Below are 18,479 nucleotides of genomic sequence, written 5' to 3' on the forward strand. Positions count from 1 at the left end.
CACACAGTTCAGAAGTTATTGATCTCAGTTCAGTGTTTTGTCTGTAATTGTTGTCACGGCACTCAGACTAATTATAATGTACCAATCAGAGTAGAATAGAGACTATTAGGACAATTACATCAATAAAACTTTGTAGTCCTGTAATGTGGAAAATTGTGATTTGCTAATGAAAGCAACTACACATTCAATGAAAAGGCATAGGTTTTATATGCAATATAAAGTGTGTAACGTTAAGTGTTCCACAATATACTTGGATTTATTTTATATTATATTATGTTATTGTAGACATTCTGATGTTTATCAGTGTGGCTGTGAAAGAAGGGAGCAGGAAGTCTGGGGGGGTAGAGGGAGAGGACTGGCAGCAAAGGGGGCAATGCAATTTTTTACTTTTCCTTAAGCTTAGTTATTCAGAAAACATGGATGAGCAATCACAATATTGACATACATGGCTGATTTAGCAACAACAAAAACAATCATTCAGTTCAGTTAAAGGTTTTAAATTCAGCCACTTACAGATAGCAATATCATTTTGACAAAAAGGACAGCAACATCATGCTGGAGGCACTGACATCTTTATGTCCCAGGCAAGAAAATCAGATAACCTATGAGCAAGTCATTTTCATATTTTATCCTGGCATGAAGTAACAGCAAGGAAATCCTTATTTGAACTCTTTTCCTACAGTATGTTAGCATCAGAGGAATAAGGCTGCAGTATCTGAAGGTGTGACAATCTGACGAATACACTTTCTAAACCAAGGATAGAAAAAAGCAATAGATCAGTGGATTTAGACAGGAGTTACTATAAAGCTAGCCAGATCCCAAAAACTGAAAATTCCACATTACTTGACACAGTCCCTGGCCTGCGATTGAGGGATAAAAATAAGGACAGAAACATATTAGAAACACAACTACAACAACACCAAGAGTCCTGGCTACTTTCTCTCAGACTTATTAGCGCTCACATGAACTGAATTCTGGACTTTCACTGCTGCAGTATGAGACCTCAGAGCTCGAGCCTGTGACACAGCCACCACAAATACTTTCATATACAGAGTTATGATAACGGAAATGGGACCTATAAAAGTCAACACGCCATCTAAAGCTCCTGTTAGAAGTTAATAACAGCTACACACTGTCCATAGCAGGAATTATACCTATCTGGGTGTTTCAGGAAGAGCATTCAGTATCACACCGTTATACAAGACAGAACAGGCCCAACACAGACCAACACTGACTTTAACTCTGTTTAGAGTGACTTTAGTGGAGTAATGCAAAGGGTCACAAATGGCCACGTAACGGTCAACCGATATGAGCACCATGTTTCCTACTGAGGCAGATGGAAGGACAAAAGAGACATAATAAAACAGTCTGCATGTCAAGCTCCCCAAAACCCAGCAGCCTTCTTTAAGGAGGATTTGAACTGGCATCAGCAGGAGTCCGACAAGGAAGTCTGAGACAGCCAGAGAGAGGAGGAGGAGTTGGTGGAGGTGTGTAGCTGCCTGGAGAAAGAAAACCATACTGAGCCCATTAGTCTCTGCAGCAGATGGAACACCATGATTCTTTAAACAGTGTTCACATGCAGCAGCAGTTTTAAATACAGCTGTCTAAAAATAGTCACAATTACATTTCCTTACATAGAAATCATTCAAACTTTTCATCTGAATAAAAATAAAAATAATTTTGTGTTAATGTTTTGAAGTTTATGCCTGAAGTGGTAGATAGATGATGAGCAGCAGGTTGAGACAGACAGTCAGTACGGTGATGGAGGACAGCAGAATGTAAAGGAAAACGTTTGTGGCGTAATGCTGTAACTTCTTCCTGCATGAAGTGTTCATCTGTGGAAAGCAGAGTTCAGCTTCCTCCAGGGTCTCCATATCCAGAGAGGCTGTGGTGCTCCAGTAGATTTCTGGCCAGCATCTCCATCAAAACGCTGAATAAGACACTCCTCCCTCTTTTCCTGTAACCAAACAACTGTCTTTTTGTTCTGTGATGCAATGATCGGAGCCTGGACCTTCATTTGGATTGGATACTTCTATTCAGCACGTCCCTCCACCTAGAAGATGTACACACAAATATTAAATATGAATATTAAATATTCATATTTAATATCTCTCCAATCATCTTTGGATTTGACACCTTCCACCACAGAATGACCTGCAACAGCACAAAGACAGAGCATGTTTAACTAATATATTTCAATACAGAATAAGTTGATGTTGTTAATGTAAAATCCAACCCAACATTGAACCTTTAATTTAAGATGAATAACTATGCCAAATAATTAAGGACCTGTGGTGACAGCTGTGATAAAAGCTGTTTCACACAATTCCATCAATGAAACAAGGACGGCACGCCTTAACGTTTGTTAAAAGTGACTACCTCAGTAATCTGTGCTGCTTAATTTACAGAAGAAAACTTATTTGAACATGTGTTGTCTGACAGGGCTAAAGCTTCCCATACAGGTCAACAGCAGGAGACGGTGAGAGTGGATGTACAATTGGAGAAGTTTTAGAAGTTGATGTGCCTGCTAAAGTCCACTAGGTGGCACCAAAACTCACTGCAGTCAAAGATGGTACGGTCCTCTGGAAACTAAATACGATACAAGGATTTGTTGTGGTTCGACAGAGATGGGATTTAGTGAGCTCACCTGACAGTGGTGAAGTCCATAAATAAATGGTAGATATATATAAAATACCTAAGCAGCTGTGCCTCGGCATTTTCAGATTGGTTCATCTGAAATGTTATTTGCCAGTGAAGATGTTGTGTCATTAAGTTTGGCCAAAAGATATAGAAGTAGTGATTACACATTGTCATTAGGCAGTTTTTTTATATACTGGGTTTAAATGTTACTTAAAAAAAATAATAAAAAAAAAAATCACCTACATAGACTCTGCATATATTATAAATACCAAGAACAATTTACTTAAATTGGCCTGCATCACGTTAATCTCCAGGTCATCATCTCCATCTCCCACTTCGGCAGTGATACACTTCTCTGAATCCCCTAAAAGATCTTTACTTTTCACTTGCTGTTCTGCAACAACACATTTAGGTAAATGTAACTGGTTGCAGCTGAGAATAATTTAGTCGGGGCGTCATCTTCACTATATTGAGATTTGGCTGGTGTATTCAACTCCTGTCTAAACCCTGTGATCTATGTCTTTTTCCTACCCTGGTTCAGAAAATCTATTAAAACATTATTACATGTCAGATACTGCAGCCTGGCTCAGTCAGACCAGTTAATGTAGAAAGAGAATGATTTGAGTGAAACCTTTTTCTGTGAATAGAAAATTATATATTTTTTACATTATCAATGCACTTTAGAAAAAAAAAAAAAAAAAAAAAACACAAGAAACTTGTGCGACAACAAATGGACCAGACTCAGTGATCACCTTCCTAACAACAAACTTTCACCCTGCTCTATGTGCCCTACAGATAATATCCAACTAGGCCAGTGAGCGGTGGTAGCTTCATGTCTTTGGGGTCTCAGGTGGGAACCTCCTTTCACCGGTGTTTTCGTCTAGTTAGTCCCACACACCTCCAGGAAGGCTAAACCGTGAACACTGGCATCCCAGAGTCACCCCCTAATGCCAGCCATCACCGTTCCTCACACAAGAGACAGCTATCTCAAACAGCCACGACTGTCAACTACTGTGACCTCTCACCAACTGCACCAGTGAAAGGGGGGTGGGGATACAGACCCTGGTTCGGGTAAGGGGCATGAAAGTATAGAGGGTGCAGGAGGTGGAGGCAGTACAAGCTACACTAGCAGATTCAGCAACTAAACTCACCTGAACAATCCTATATTCAAACAAAACCCACAGGCCAACTCACCTGGACTAACCGCATGGGTCTCAAAGAGGCTCAAACAGGCCACACCCTCCACTTAAATACACTTCCTCTTCCTGGATTTCTTCCTCTGCTTCTTCCTAGAGTCTGTCTATCTTAAGAGCTCCCCCTGCTGGGCCCCCAGCTACTATTACTTCTAACCAAATCCACTGACTGGATCTTACTGCTCATCTGACATTTCCTTCACTGTTTCCTCACCCTCTGTCCCCTTCCTCCTAACTCCTGCAACAAGCGACAGCAGATCTGGCTACAAACCGTCTACATCCTACTTCCACTGGACAAATCCGAACCTTCCTCCTCGCTGCTCAGCATCCTTACTTACATCTGCATACCTGAGCTTTTTCCTTTCCTTTGCTTCTTCAACTGAATCCTCCCACGGCACAGTCAGCTCTATGGGAATATACTTTCTTTCTACTCCTAGACCACACAATTATATCAGGCCTTAGCTTTGTACAGGCTATTTCCAGGGGAACAACAAGCTTTCCTCCTAAAATCCACCTGCATCTCCCAGTCACCAGCATCCTCTAAGCTGCCTTGCTTCCTTATTATCTTATTACTTCCCTCCTTCCTGACCAAACTGTACTGCAACTCTCTTTGTCTTAGACCCTCCTAGAATTGCCTGCCTCCGTATATCTTTAAACCTGCAGCTAAGCTTTTTAAAACCTGGTTATGTCGCCACGGTATATCGGCCTTGTGAGAGACCTAACATTAGAACCGGACGAGATGTGATTTAGAGTTGCCGTACCTGAACACAACGGACATAGTGGGTCTCCATTACCCAGAGTTTTCGGTTCTAGGAGTTGGCAATACATCATATGTTGCCCCTATCAAAAATCTAATCCTACTTTCCTCCATACTCCACAGCTCTTTCCAACTAAGCTTTTTCTTCTCTACACCTTCCCAGTTCACCACTGTCCTGCTTAGCCTGAGCCACTGCCCTCGCACTCCTTAATATTTCCTCCTTTCTACGAACCTGCTCCACAACTAGCTTCCTCATCTCTTTGGGACCTGCTCTACTCCACACCGGTTTGCCTGAGCCAAGCCCCAAGCCTCCCCGGCCTATCTGTACATTACCCACAATCTCTGTATGCCTAAGAGCTGCTTCTGCTTCCTGCACTGCCATCCTTGGATTCCATTTTCTCCCCTTGGTTGGGTTTGGAACTACCTTACTAATACCACATCTTTACTCCCAGATAACAAGAGCTCTGTCCTAACCTTAGTACATTTAAACTCCTCAACTAGACTAGATACTGGTAGCTGAAGTACGCCCTTTCCCATACAGTGACACAGTGCTTAAACATCTCGGAACACCGAGCCACTTCCTAATGTAAAAGCTTCGTAGTCTTTCCATTTTCTCTGCAGCCAATATTGGAATCTCATATACCGACAGTGGCCACATCAATCTGGGAAATAATCCAAACTGCAAACACCACAGCTTCAACTTTCCTGGAAGTCCCGATTTATCTATTCTATCCAGTCCCTCAGCAGGCATCCTTTCCTAAACTGCACTACCTGTTCTCCATCATGCAAATCTGCCTTGTACCACCTACCGAGGCTCTTTACGGTTTTTCCCTAATTATTGGAATTTCCTCTTCATCGATTACAAACTTTCGATCACTTAATCTTCCTCTACTCATTGAGATACTTCTAGACTTACTAGGCTTGATTCTCATACTAGCCCACATTAAGTTTTTATTAAGTATCTCAAGTATTCTTTTCATACATGGCACCGTTGTAGTTATCGACGTCATGTCGTCCATGTATGTCCTAATTGGGTGTAAGGCCGCAGCTCATCCTGCCGCCTCTCTCCACCTACAACCCACCTATAAGCTCTAATATTTACCTCCATTGCCATTGTGAATGCTAATGGAGAAATCGTACACCCTGCCATTTATACATATTCTAGCCTCTGCCACCTGTTGTAAAGCCTGCTGTACTTAAACACAGTCTGATATCCTGGAAATATCTTCTACTAAGTGACAACTTCTCCAGGCACTCTAAAATAATCAAATGCCTCCCAGACAAGGCTATGTAAATTCATGTCTGTAAAAGTTGTCTGTTCCCACATTTTTGTTGATTTGGATATAAACCTTCATATAAATTGATCTTGTGAATTTAATTTCAATATTTTGACAAAAATGTGACAGAATTGCTTGCAAAACCTGCTTTCCTTTTTCCAAAAAAGAAAAATGTTTCACCAATTTTATCTGCTCTAGATAAAAGAATAATTGGCCAAATATTAATCAATGTCGTCATTAGTTCAGAGTACTGAGTCACTCTCTATCTTGAGTTTGGATGATTCTTTATTATTTCACATTCCCTCCTAAATACAGAACAGTTACAGTTACAGAAGCCATGTAATTCATTACTCAATAAAAATCAAAAGTCAGCGTCCTATAATGTTCTATTGTTTTGAGGTAAATCAAATTGGGCAATATTATACTAATATGTTTGTTTGTTTTGTTTTTTTTATTACTTGTATAACATGCATTGTGTGATCATGCCCCAGATGATGTGTGCATATCCCCTGTACACAGTCCAAGGAAAGAGTGGCCTCAGTGTTCATATCTATAAAACACGACACACACAGTCAGAAGTTATTGATCTCAGTTCAGTGTTTTGTCTGTAATTGTTTTCACGGCACTCAGACTAATTATAATGTACCAATCAGAGTAGAATAGAGACTAGTAGGACAATTACATCAATAAAACTTTGTAGTTCCTTAATGTGGAAAATTGTGATTTGCTAATGAAAGCAACTACACCATTCAATGAAAAGGCATAGGTTTTATATGCAATAAAGTGTGTAACGTTAAGTGTTCCACAATTATACTTGGATTTATTTATCTATATTTATGTTATTGTAGACATTCTGATGTTTATCAGTGTGGCTGTGAAAGAAGGGAGCAGGAAGTCTGGGGGGGTAGAGGGAGAGGACTGGCAGCAAAGGGGGCAATGCAATTTTTTACTTTTCCTTAAGCTTAGTTTATTCAGAAAACATGGATGAGCAATCACAATATTGACATACATGGCTGATTTAGCAACAACAAAAACAATCATTCAGTTCAGTTAAAGGTTTTAAATTCAGCCACTTACAGATGAGCAATATCATTTTGACAAAAAGGAAAGCAACATCATGCTGGAGGCACTGACTCTTTATGTCCCAGGCAAGAAAATCAGATACCTCATGAGCAAGTCATTTTCATATTTTATCCTGGCATGAAGTAACAGCAAGAAATCCTTATTTGAACTCTTTTCCTACAGTATGTTAGCATCAGAGGAATAAGGCTGCAGTATCTGAAGTGTGACAATCTGACGAATACACTTTCTAAACCAAGGATAGAAAAAAGCATAGATCAGTGGATTTAGACAGGAGTTACTACAAACTAGCCAGATCCCAAAAAATTGAAAATTCCACATTACTTGACACGTCCTGGCCTGCGATTGAGGGATAAAAATAAGGACAGAAACATATTAGAAACACAACTACAACAACACCAAGAGTCCTGGCTGCTTTTCTCTCAGACTTATTAGCGCTCACATGAACTGAATTCTGGACTTTCACTGCTGCAGTATGAGACCTCAGAGCTCGAGCCTGTGACACAGCCACCACAAATACTTTCATATACAGAGTTATGATAACGGAAATGGGACCTATAAAAGTCAACACGCCATCTACAGCTCCTGTTAAGAAGTTAATAACAGCTACACACTCTCCATAGCAGGAATTATACCTATCTGGGTGTTTCAGGAAGACATTCAGTATCACACCGTTATACAAGACAAGAACAGGCCCAACACAGACCAACACTGACTTTAACTCTGTTTAGAGTGACTTTAGTGGAGTAATGCAAAGGGTCACAAATGGCCACGTAACGGTCAACCGATATGAGCACCATGTTTCCTACTGAGGCAGATGGAAGGACAAAAGAGATATAATAAAACAGTCTGCATGTCAAGCTCCCCAAAACCCAGCAGCCTTCTTTAAGGAGGATTTGAACTGGCATCAGCAGGAGTCCGACAAGGAAGTCTGAGACAGCCAGAGAGAGGAGGAGGAGGTTGGTGGAGGTGTGTAGCTGCCTGGAGAAAGAAAACCATACTGAGCCCATTAGTCTCTGCAGCAGATGGAACACCATGATTCTTTAAACAGTGTTCACATGCAGCAGCAGTTTTAAATACAGCTGTCTAAAAATAGTCACAATTACATTTCCTTACATAGAAATCATTCAAACTTTTTCATCTGAATAAAATAAAAATAATTTTGTGTTAATGTTTTGAAGTTTATGCCTGAAGTGGGAGATAGAGGATGATGACCAGCAGGTTGAGACAGACAGTCAGTACGGTGATGGAGGACAGCAGAATGTAAAGGAAAACGTTTGTGGCGTAATGCTGTAACTTCTTCCTGCATGAAGTGTTCATCTGTGGAAAGCAGAGTTCAGCTTCCTCCAGGGTCTCCATATCCAGAGAGGCTGTGGTGCTCCAGTAGATTTCTGGCCAGCATCTCCATCAAAACGCTGAATAAGACACTCCTCCCTCTTTTCCTGTAACCAAACAACTGTCTTTGTTCTGTGATGCAATGATCGGAGCCTGGACCTTCATTGGATTGGATACTTCTATTCAGCACGTCCCCCACCTAGAAGATTGTACACACAAATATACATTCATATTTAATATCTCTCCAATCATCTTTGGATTTTGACACCTTCCACCACAGAGTTGATGCTCCGAGTCCACGCCTGTTGACTTGTTTATAATTTTTATGAGTAAATAAATACCACGATTTGTTGCTGAATTTTTCTTGTGTATATGCTACAGTTTAACTGGTTGATCGATCAGTGATAATTATGTAGAGTGTTTACTGAATGGATCCTTGACTTTCCTATAAATCATGCCCTTACTTGGAACTAACCCAGGACATAAACTAATTCCCAACCCAGTTTCCCAAAGGACGGCCAGGATGAGTGTTTGTTCTTAAAATGGTAAACTTGTGTTCAACAGTTCGTGAATTCTGAAACATACGGACACTATCCGGTGGGTGTTTCCGAGGAGCAGAAATATCCGCCCGTTTCCAAATGAACGGTAAGCTATAGTAACTTTATACGTCAAAAATAATGTCATCATCCGTCAGCCGAGCACGCTAACCAGCTAGCTAACCAGTTAGCTAGCAGTCCATTTCGAAGGGACTAACTAGTGTAAGTGATCCGGCAGTGAGGTTTACTTAACGTAGGCTACTCTCGCACAGATATCTAGCTGGCATCCATTTACACAAAGATTGACAAAGAATGGCCGAACAAATGCATTCTCAGTTTATTTAGTTATATAATAATAACACACCAGTAACCTACACATTGGCTTGTTCCATTTCGCTTTCCGTACACTCAGCTGTGTTTCCTATTTGCGTTTCTTCTTTAAGTACGCACGGTAACTTAGCAACTACGCACGACTCAGCAGTAAAATCAGCGTAAAGGGGAACCGGAACCTGGGGGAACCAAATCGGTGACACACCGGCTAAAGTGCATTAGCTCCGTGAGTTAGCCGATTAGCACTAAAATGTTTGTCCTGAAAGACTTCAGTTGAGTATAATGTGATCGGAATTTGCGGCAGGATCTGGATATAATGGGAGACGTGAATGTAATATTCTGAAGTTGATTTTAATTAGCTGTTAAATTGTCATTTTCTGGCAGCGTAATGAAGCGCGGTAAACGAGCTAAGCTAAGCGCTAGCTGCTGCCGTTGTTTGGGGGTGTGCTGTTGAATAATGCATATTTCCATTTTGTCAGTTTGGTACAGGTAGATGGAAATGTATAACTGGGGGGGAATAATTCATTTCTTTGGTAATAGGTAATGATGTGTCGTTCGTAAACGATTCGTTCACTTTGAACTAATCTTTCGTATTGACTCCGGATTAACGAGCCATCTCAGTGAATGACTCGTTTTTTGTTTTTTTTCTGGTCTGCGCATGCGCTCCGCCAGCTCAGATTCGTTCGCGAAGGGTCTTTCTGCACATGTTCTCCGTGTAGGAATGAGGGATTCGTTCATTTTTCACGTCATGCTGCTGTTACTGGTGAGGAGAGCTCTGAGACATTAGCACGGAGGTTGTTGTTAGCTGTGTAGCTATGGGGATGGATGTTTATTTTGCCTTTATGATGGAACAAATTCATACACGATGGTCTTCACTGACCAGGTAGGCTAATGTGAATAACCATCAAAGAATGGGAATTTTTCTAATGGAAGGCGGAGCGCTGTGCTACCTGCAAATGAAGTAATGAGTAATTCCACCTTCACCAGGCTATGGCCAAAGGGGGTTCAATAGTTTAACAAAAGGAAACTTCTGTAGTTCATTTTACTGAATGAAGTCTTCGGATGACCAAAAACTGGTAAATGAAACGCTTCAGAGGATACATTTTTTTTTTAAATCTGATGTAATTTCACTCAATGGCGCTCTTCTTTTAAAATTTATTTTAATCGTACATTGGTTGGAAAACAGTGTTCATGTTTTAACCTTGGGTAGGAAAATACTCTGGCGGTGGGACACTTCTCCAAATCAAACAAAAACAAACTCTAAATCTGAACCCCGGCAACGAAAAGAATTAGTGTGCAGGTGTAGGGTAGGATTAATATGATTCCTAAAGGGCCCATTAGCGCTCAGAATATCCACACATGACATAGCTCTGAATGACAACCATTAAACCATTAAAAAAAAAACACAAGGTAAGGTGGTTTAGTTGTGAGGTTGGGAGAGGAAGGAAGGGTGTTGCAGCTGCCTTAAAAAACTTTTTCCACTTAAGTGTGTCACCAGGTGTCAGCTTGCGTGCTGGGCGGTAAGCGTGTTGCATCATTTCCGGTCACTGGCGGTTGTGCTCTCTATTGTGCTTTGTCATCTCTGTGTTGTTTCCACTGTTCTTCTGCTATTATTCCTAATTCACTCGAGTAATCAGGCAGAAAATTATTTTCACACCAACACTAGGTTTTAGAAGTCAATATCTCCCCTTTCTCCAAAGGTTATAACCGTTTCTCCTCCTCCGCTAATCAAACTACCCGATTAGCAATGTCCTCTAGCTCTCTGTCTCCACTCTCTGTTCCTCCTTCTCCTCCTCCTCTCCTCTCCTGTTCTCTGTGCCTCATGTGTAGTTATTCTTCTGCCTCCTTTTATGATAGCACCTCTTGTCATAGATGTAGGATGATGGTAGAAATGGAGGCAAAGATTAATGAGTTAGAATCCCTGTTATCCCAGATTTCAATATACATGTTGATGTAGAAAGCGACAGCCTTAGTTCTGGGTTTCTTTCCCTACTAGACTCAATTGGCTTTTCCCAGCATGTGAATGAACCCACTCACTTTTACAATCATATCCTTGATCTTGTTCTAACTTATGGCATTGAAATTGACAAGCTAACAATTCTTCCCCAAAATTCTCTCCCCGTCTGACCATTACCTTATTACATTTGAGTTTACTTTAATGGGCTCCACAGCATTGAGGAATAAATTCAGCTATAGAAGATGTTTATCTGAAGCTGCTGTGGCTAAATTTAAAGAGAACATTGGTCATCATTCCCAACAATGCCATATCTAAATTTAAATGATGATTTCTCCCATAGCAGGTTGATGACCTTGTGACTAGCACTATGGCCACACTGCGTTCGAATCTTGATAATGCCGCCCCTCTGAAAAAGAAAGTATTCAATCTGAGGAGGATGGCTCCCTGGTATAGTTACCAAATCCATGCCTTTAAGGCAGACATCAAGGAAATTAGAAAGAAACTGGCGTTCCAGTAAGTCAGAAGAGTCTCACAGAGCCTGGAAAGATAGCCTGAAAACATATAAAAGAGCTCTCTGCAGTGCTAGAAGTTCATATTACTCAGCACTCATAGAAGAAAACAAGAACAACCCCAGGTTTCTCTTCAGCACTGTAGCCAGGCTGACAGAGAGCCATAGCTCAGTTGAACCAGTGATCCCCTTAGCTCTAAGCAGTAATGATTTTATTAACTTTTTTTCAGACAAAATTCTCATGATCAGAGAAAGAATTTATCAGCTCTTGCCTACGTTAGATAAAAATCCCCTTCTGAAGACGACAACTGCTGAATCAGCTGCGACGCCTCTTTTACATCTGGAATCATTCTCACCTCTTAATCTCTCAGAGCTAGCTTCTATAGTTTCATCATCCAGACCGTCAACCTGTCTATTAGACCCAGTACCAACTAGCCTCTTTAAAGAGATCTTTTATTTAATTGAGCTGTTCATTCTAGATTTGGTTAATCTGACTTTATTTCTGGGTTACGTACCTCAGGCACTTAAAACTGCGGTCATCAAACCCCAGCTTAAAAAGCCTAATCTTGATCCAGATGTTTTGGCAAACTATAGACCCATATCGAACCTTCCATTTATTTCTAAAATCATTGAGAAAGCTGTAGCAAAACAACTACACGAGCATCTGGGTGGGAACAGTTTGTTTGAAGAGTTTCAGTCAGGATTTAGAGCCCATCATAGCACAGAAAACAGCGCTGGTTAAAGTTTCCAATGACATTCTAATGGCCTCAGACGATGGATCAGCCTCCATACTTCTCCTTCTAGATCTTAGTGCTGCATTCGACACCATAGATCATAATATTTTTACTACAGAGACTGGAACATGAAATTGGAATTAAAGGAACTGCACTAAGGTGGTTCAAATCCTACTTATCAGATAGACATCAGTTTGTTCATGTAAACAACAGCTCCTCCTCATGTACTGTAGTCAGTCATGGAGTCCCGCAGGGTTCGGTACTTGGACCAATCCTCTTTACGCTTTATCTGCTTCCTCTAGGCAACATTATCAGGAAACACAGCATCAATTTCCACTGCTACGCAGACGATACCCAGCTGTACCTATCAATGAAGCCAAATGAAGTCACTCAGATAGTCAGACTGCAGGCATGTCTTGAAGACATAAAAGTCTGGATGGCTGGAAATTTTTTACTTCTCAACTCTGACAAAACAGAAGTTATTGTACTCGGTCCTAAGCACCTCAGAAAAATACTATCTAATCATCTCATCAGTCTGGACGGCATTACTTTGGCTTCCAGCTCCACTGTAAGAAACCTTGGAGTAATTTTTGACCAGGACATGTCCTTTGTCCTTCACATAAAACAAGTTAGTCAGGCAGCTTTCTTCCACCTGAGAAACATTAGGAAAATCAGAAACATCCTTTCTCAGGATGATGCAGAAAAACTAGTCCATGCATTTGTAACTTCTAGGCTGGACTACTGTAACTCATTACTATCTGGATGTCCAAACAAATCTCTAAAAGGCCTTCAGTTAATTCAGAACGCTGCTGCACGAATATTAACAGGAACTAGGAAAAGAGATCACATCTCTCCCGTGTTAGCTGCTCTTCATTGGCTGCCAGTAAAATATAGAGTAGAATTCAAAATCCTTCTTTTAACATATAAAGCTCTTAATGGCCAAGCTCCATCGTATCTCAGAGAGCTCATAGTTCCTTACTGTCCTAGCAGGCCACTCCGCTCTCTAGATGGAGGTTTACTTGTGGTTCCTAGAGTCTCCAAGAGTAAATCTGGAGGCAGATCGTTCAGTTATCAGGCTCCTCTTCTATGGAACCAACTCCCAGCATCGGTCCGGGGGGCGGACTCTTTTGTAACTTTCAAGACCAGGCTTAAAACTTTCCTGTATGACAGAGCGTACAGTTAAAAAGTCCTCTACTCTTTAGGTATGCTGCTATAGGCCGAGGCTGCTGGGGGAAGGACTGAGCTTCTCTCTCTCTCTCTCTCTCTCTCTCTCTCTCTCTCTCTCTCTCCTTGCATGCGCTGATAAAAACCATCCTTCTTAAAAAAAAACAAAAAAAACAAATAGTTTCACCCCAGTTCTAAGCATTTATACTGCATTTACTAACCATGTTCTGCCAAAGTCTCTGTCTCTCCCAGTTCCTCTCCTCTCTCTCCCTGTCCTCATCTCCATCCCATGTTCCTGCAACACCTGCTGGTCCCATATAGCATGAATTCTGTATTACAGCTCAACTCCATGAACTTCATGCAACAACATGTTCCTGCCTACACCCCCCCACCCCCCCCCAATGCCTCTCTCTCTCTCTCTCTCTCTCTCAACCCAACCGGTCGAGGCAGATGGCCGCCCCCCCCTGAGCCTGGTTCTGCTCGAGGTTTCTGCCTCTTAAAGGAAGTTTTTCCTTGCCACTGTTGCCAGGTGCTTGCTCATCGGGGGATCTGTTGGGTCTCTTTAAATAAATTTATAAAGAGTTTGGTCTAGACCTGCTCTATATGGGTTAGGGTTAGTGCCTTGATGTAACTTTGTTATGATTTGGCGCTATACAAATAAATCTGATTTGATTTGAAGTGTCGGGAGTTGGAACTGAGGAGGAGAGAAAGAAAAGAAATAAATTAGCTGTACGGCAAAGATCTTTCATCAGAAGAGCTGACAGAGCTCATCAACCTCTCCTCTGTCTCTGAATATGGAGGTATGGAAGAAGTTGAACTCTGCTTTCCCCAACTCAACAGCTCCTGCAGGAAGACTGTGCGTCCTCATTCTGAAGCCTTGTGCATTTAACTCTCTGCTGTCCATCATCACTCTGCTCACTGTGGTTCTTAACCTGCTGGTCATCATCTCCATCTCCCACTTCAGGCAGTGATACGTTTTCTCTGAATTCCTTCAAAGATCTTTACTTTTCACTTGCTGTTTTGCAACAACACATTTAGGTTACTGGTTGTAGTGGACATAATCTGTAGTACAGTGTTTTATATAGCTATGTTAGTGAGCAGTGAATACTACAGATTTTATTAACTTCTAATAACGTGTATTGCTACAGCTACTAGATATAACAGTGTCTTGAGTGTTGATGTTATTTCTTTTCAGGCAGCTCCACACCACCACCAACCTCCTCCTCCTCTCTCTGGCTGCTGCTGACTTTGTAGTGGGTCTCTTGCAGATGCCAGTTCTTCTTCTCCAGAACCAAGGCTGCTGGTTCCTGGGTGACTTTATGTGTGGTGTGCATTACTTTCTGGGGTTCCTGGTTGTCAGTGTTTCAGTAGGAAACATGGTGCTGATATCTGTTGATCGCTACATTGCTATTTGTGAGCCCATGGTTTACTCCACCAGAGTTACCCTAAAGAGAGTTCAGCTCTGTGTTTGTCTGTGCTGGATATTTTCTGCTGTTCACAGCAGCTGGATACTTCGGGATTTCCTAAAACGTCCAAACAGGTATAACTCCTGTTATGGCGATTGTGTCGTTGTGGTAAACTTTGTGAAGGAGCTGTTGATCTTGTTGTGACCTTTTTAGGCCCCATTTTAGTCATCATAGTTTTGTACTTGCGAGTTTTTGTGGTGGCTGTGTCTCAGGCTCGTGCCATGCGCTGTCACATTGCAGCTGTCACACTACAACTTTCAGGGAGTGTAAAAGCTAAAAAATCAGAAATGAAAGCAGCCAGGACTCTGGGTATTGTAGTAGCTGTGTTTCTGTTGTGTTGCTCTCCATATTATTGTTTTGCTGTTGCAGCTGAGAATAATTTAGTCGGGGCGTCATCTTCACCCATTGAGATTTGGCTGGTGTATTTCAACTCCTGTCTAAACCCTGTGATCTATGTCTTTTTCTACCTCTGGTTCAGAAAATCTATTAAAAACATCATTACATGTCAGATACTGCAGCCTGGCTCCAGTCAGACCAGTTTAATGTAGAAAGAGATTTTTTTACATTATCAATGCACTAAATTTAAGCCTGGAAAAGTTGTCTGTTCCCACATTTTAGTTGATTTGGATACGAACCTTCATATAAATTGATCTTGTGAATTTAATTTCAATGTTTTGACAAAAATGTGACAGAATTGCTTGCAAAACCTGCTTTCCTTTTTCAAAAAAGAAAAATGTTTCCACCAATTTTATCTGCTCTTGATAAAAGAATAATTGGCCAAATATTAAATCAATGTCGTCATTAGTTCAGAGTACTGAGTCACTCTCTATCTTGAGTTTGGATGATTCTTTATTATTTTCACATTCCGTCCTAAATACAGAACAGTTACAGTTACAGAAGCCATGTTAATTCATTACTCAATAAAGATCAAAAGTCAGCGTCCTATAATGTTCTATTGTTTTGAGGTAAATCAAATTGGTCATTATTTTACTAATATGTTTGTTTGGGTTTTTTTTTATTACTTGTATAACATGCATTGTGTGATCATGCCCCAGATGATGGTGTGCATATTCCCCTGTACACAGTCCAAGGAAAGAGTGGCCTCTGTGTTCATATCTATAAAACACGACACACACAGTTCAGAAGTTATTGATCTCAGTTCAGTGTTTTGTCTGTAATTGTTTTCACGGCACTCAGACTAATTATAATGTACCAATCAGAGTAGAATAGAGACTATTAGGACAATTACATCAATAAAACTTTGTAGTCCTGTAATGTGGAAAATTGTGATTTGCTAATGAAAGCAACTACACATTCAATGAAAAGGCATAGGTTTTATATGCAATATAAAGTGTGTAACATTAAGTGTTCCACAATATACTTGGATTTATTTTATATTACATTTATGTTATTGTAGACATTCTGATGTTTATCAGTGTGGCTGTGAAAGAAGGGAGCAGGAAGTCTGGGGGGGTAGAGGGAGAGGACTGGCAGCAAAGGGGGCAATGCAATTTTTTACTTTTCCTTCAGCTTAGTTTATTCAGAAAACATGGATGAGCAATCACAATATTGACATACATGGCTGATTTAGCAACAACAAAAACAATCATTCAGTTCAGTTAAAGGTTTTAAATTCAGCCACTTACAGATGAGCAATATCATTTTGACAAAAAGGAAAGCAACATCATGCTGGAGGCACTGACTCTTTATGTCCCAGGCAAGAAAATCAGATAACCTAATGAGCAAGTCATTTTTCATATTTTATCCTGGCATGAAGTAACAGCAAGAAATCCTTATTTGAACTCTTTTCCTACAGTATGTTAGCATCAGAGGAATAAGGCTGCAGTATCTGAAGTGTGACAATCTGACGAATACACTTTCTAAACCAAGGATAGAAAAAAGCATAGATCAGTGGATTTAGACAGGAGTTCCAATAAAATAGCCAGATGCGAAAAACTGAAATTTCCACATCACTTGACACGTCCTGGCCTGCGATTGAGGGATAAAAATAAGGACAGAAACATATTAGAAACACAACTACAACAACACCAAGAGTCCTGGCTGCTTTTCTCTCAGACTTATTAGCGCTCACATGAACTGAATTCTGGACTTTCACTGCTGCAGTATGAGACCTCAGAGCTCGAGCCTGTGACACAACCACCACAAATACTTTCATATACAGAGTTATGATAACGGAAATGGGACCTATAAAAGTCAACACACCATCTAAAGCTCCTGTTAAGAAGTTAATAACAACTACACACTCTCCATAGCAGGAATTATACCTATCTGGGTGTTTCAGGAAGACATTCAGTATCACACCGTTATACAAGACAGAACAGGCCCAACACAGACCAACACTGACTTTAACTCTGTTTAGAGTGACTTTAGTGGAGTAATGCAAAGGGTCACAAATGGCCACGTAACGGTCAACCGATATGAGCACCATGTTTCCTACTGAGGCAGATGTGAGGACAAAAGAGGCATAATAAAACAGTCTGCATGTCAAGCTCCCCAAACCCAGCAGCCTTCTTTAAGGAGGATTTGAACTGGCATCAGCAGGAGTCCGACAAGGAAGTCTGAGACAGCCAGAGAGAGGAGGAGGAGGTTGGTGGAGGTGTGTAGCTGCCTGGAGAAAGAAAACCATACTGAGCCCATTAGTCTCTGCAGCAGATGGAACACCATGATTCTTTAAACAGTGTTCACATGCAGCAGCAGTTTTAAATACAGCTGTCTAAAAATAGTCACAATTACATTTCCTTACATAGAAATCATTCAAACTTTTCATCTGAATAAAATAAAAATAATTTTGTGTTAATGTTTTGAAGTTTATGCCTGAAGTGGGAGATAGAGATGATGACCAGCAGGTTGAGACAGACAGTCAGTACGGTGATGGAGGACAGCAGAATGTAAAGGAAAACGTTTGTGGCGTAATGCTGTAACTTCTTCCTGCATGAAGTGTTCATCTGTGGAAAGCAGAGTTCAGCTTCCTCCAGGGTCTCCATATCCAGAGAGGCTGTGGTGCTCCAGTAGATTTCTGGCCAGCATCTCCATCAAAACGCTGAATAAGACACTCCTCCCTCTTTTCCTGTAACCAAACAACTGTCTTTTTGTTCTGTGATGCAATGATCGGAGCCTGGACCTTCATTTGGATTGGATACTTCTATTCAGCACGTCCCTCCACCTAAAAGATCGTACACACAAATATTAAATATGAATATTAAATATTCATATTTAATATGAATAGAATAATTTAGTCGGGGCGTCATCTTCACTAATTGAGATTTGGCTGGTGTATTTCAACTCCTGTCTAAACCCTGTGATCTTTGTCTTTTTCTACCTCTGGTTCAGAAAATCTATTAAAAACATCATTACATGTCAGATACTGCAGCCTGGCTCCAGTCAGACCAGTTTAATGTAGAAAGAGAATGATTTGAGTGAAACCTTTTTCTGTGAATAGAAAATTATATATTTTTTACATTATCAATGCACTTTAGAAAAA

At 40.7% G+C, this 18,479-nt stretch overlaps 1 protein-coding gene and 1 pseudogene across 1 annotated transcript; one reads left to right on the forward strand and one right to left on the reverse strand.

The window, feature by feature from the left end:
* Positions 1 to 14,305: 14,305 nt before the first annotated feature.
* LOC115062121 (trace amine-associated receptor 5-like) lies at positions 14,306 to 15,474 on the forward strand (the record flags this gene model as incomplete). Its single annotated transcript, XM_029530742.1, has 3 exons — positions 14,306 to 14,475; positions 14,707 to 14,822; positions 15,347 to 15,474. Coding segments are annotated over exons 1-3 (414 nt in total), but the record flags the coding sequence as incomplete, so codon positions are not given.
* A 1,313-nt stretch (positions 15,475 to 16,787) lies between these two features.
* Positions 16,788 to 17,982, reverse strand: LOC115035193 (trace amine-associated receptor 13c-like; annotated as a pseudogene).
* Positions 17,983 to 18,479: the final 497 nt, after the last annotated feature.

Source organism: Echeneis naucrates, chromosome 21, assembly GCF_900963305.1.
Source record: "Echeneis naucrates chromosome 21, fEcheNa1.1, whole genome shotgun sequence".
Classification (NCBI taxonomy): Eukaryota; Metazoa; Chordata; class Actinopteri; order Carangiformes; family Echeneidae; genus Echeneis; species Echeneis naucrates.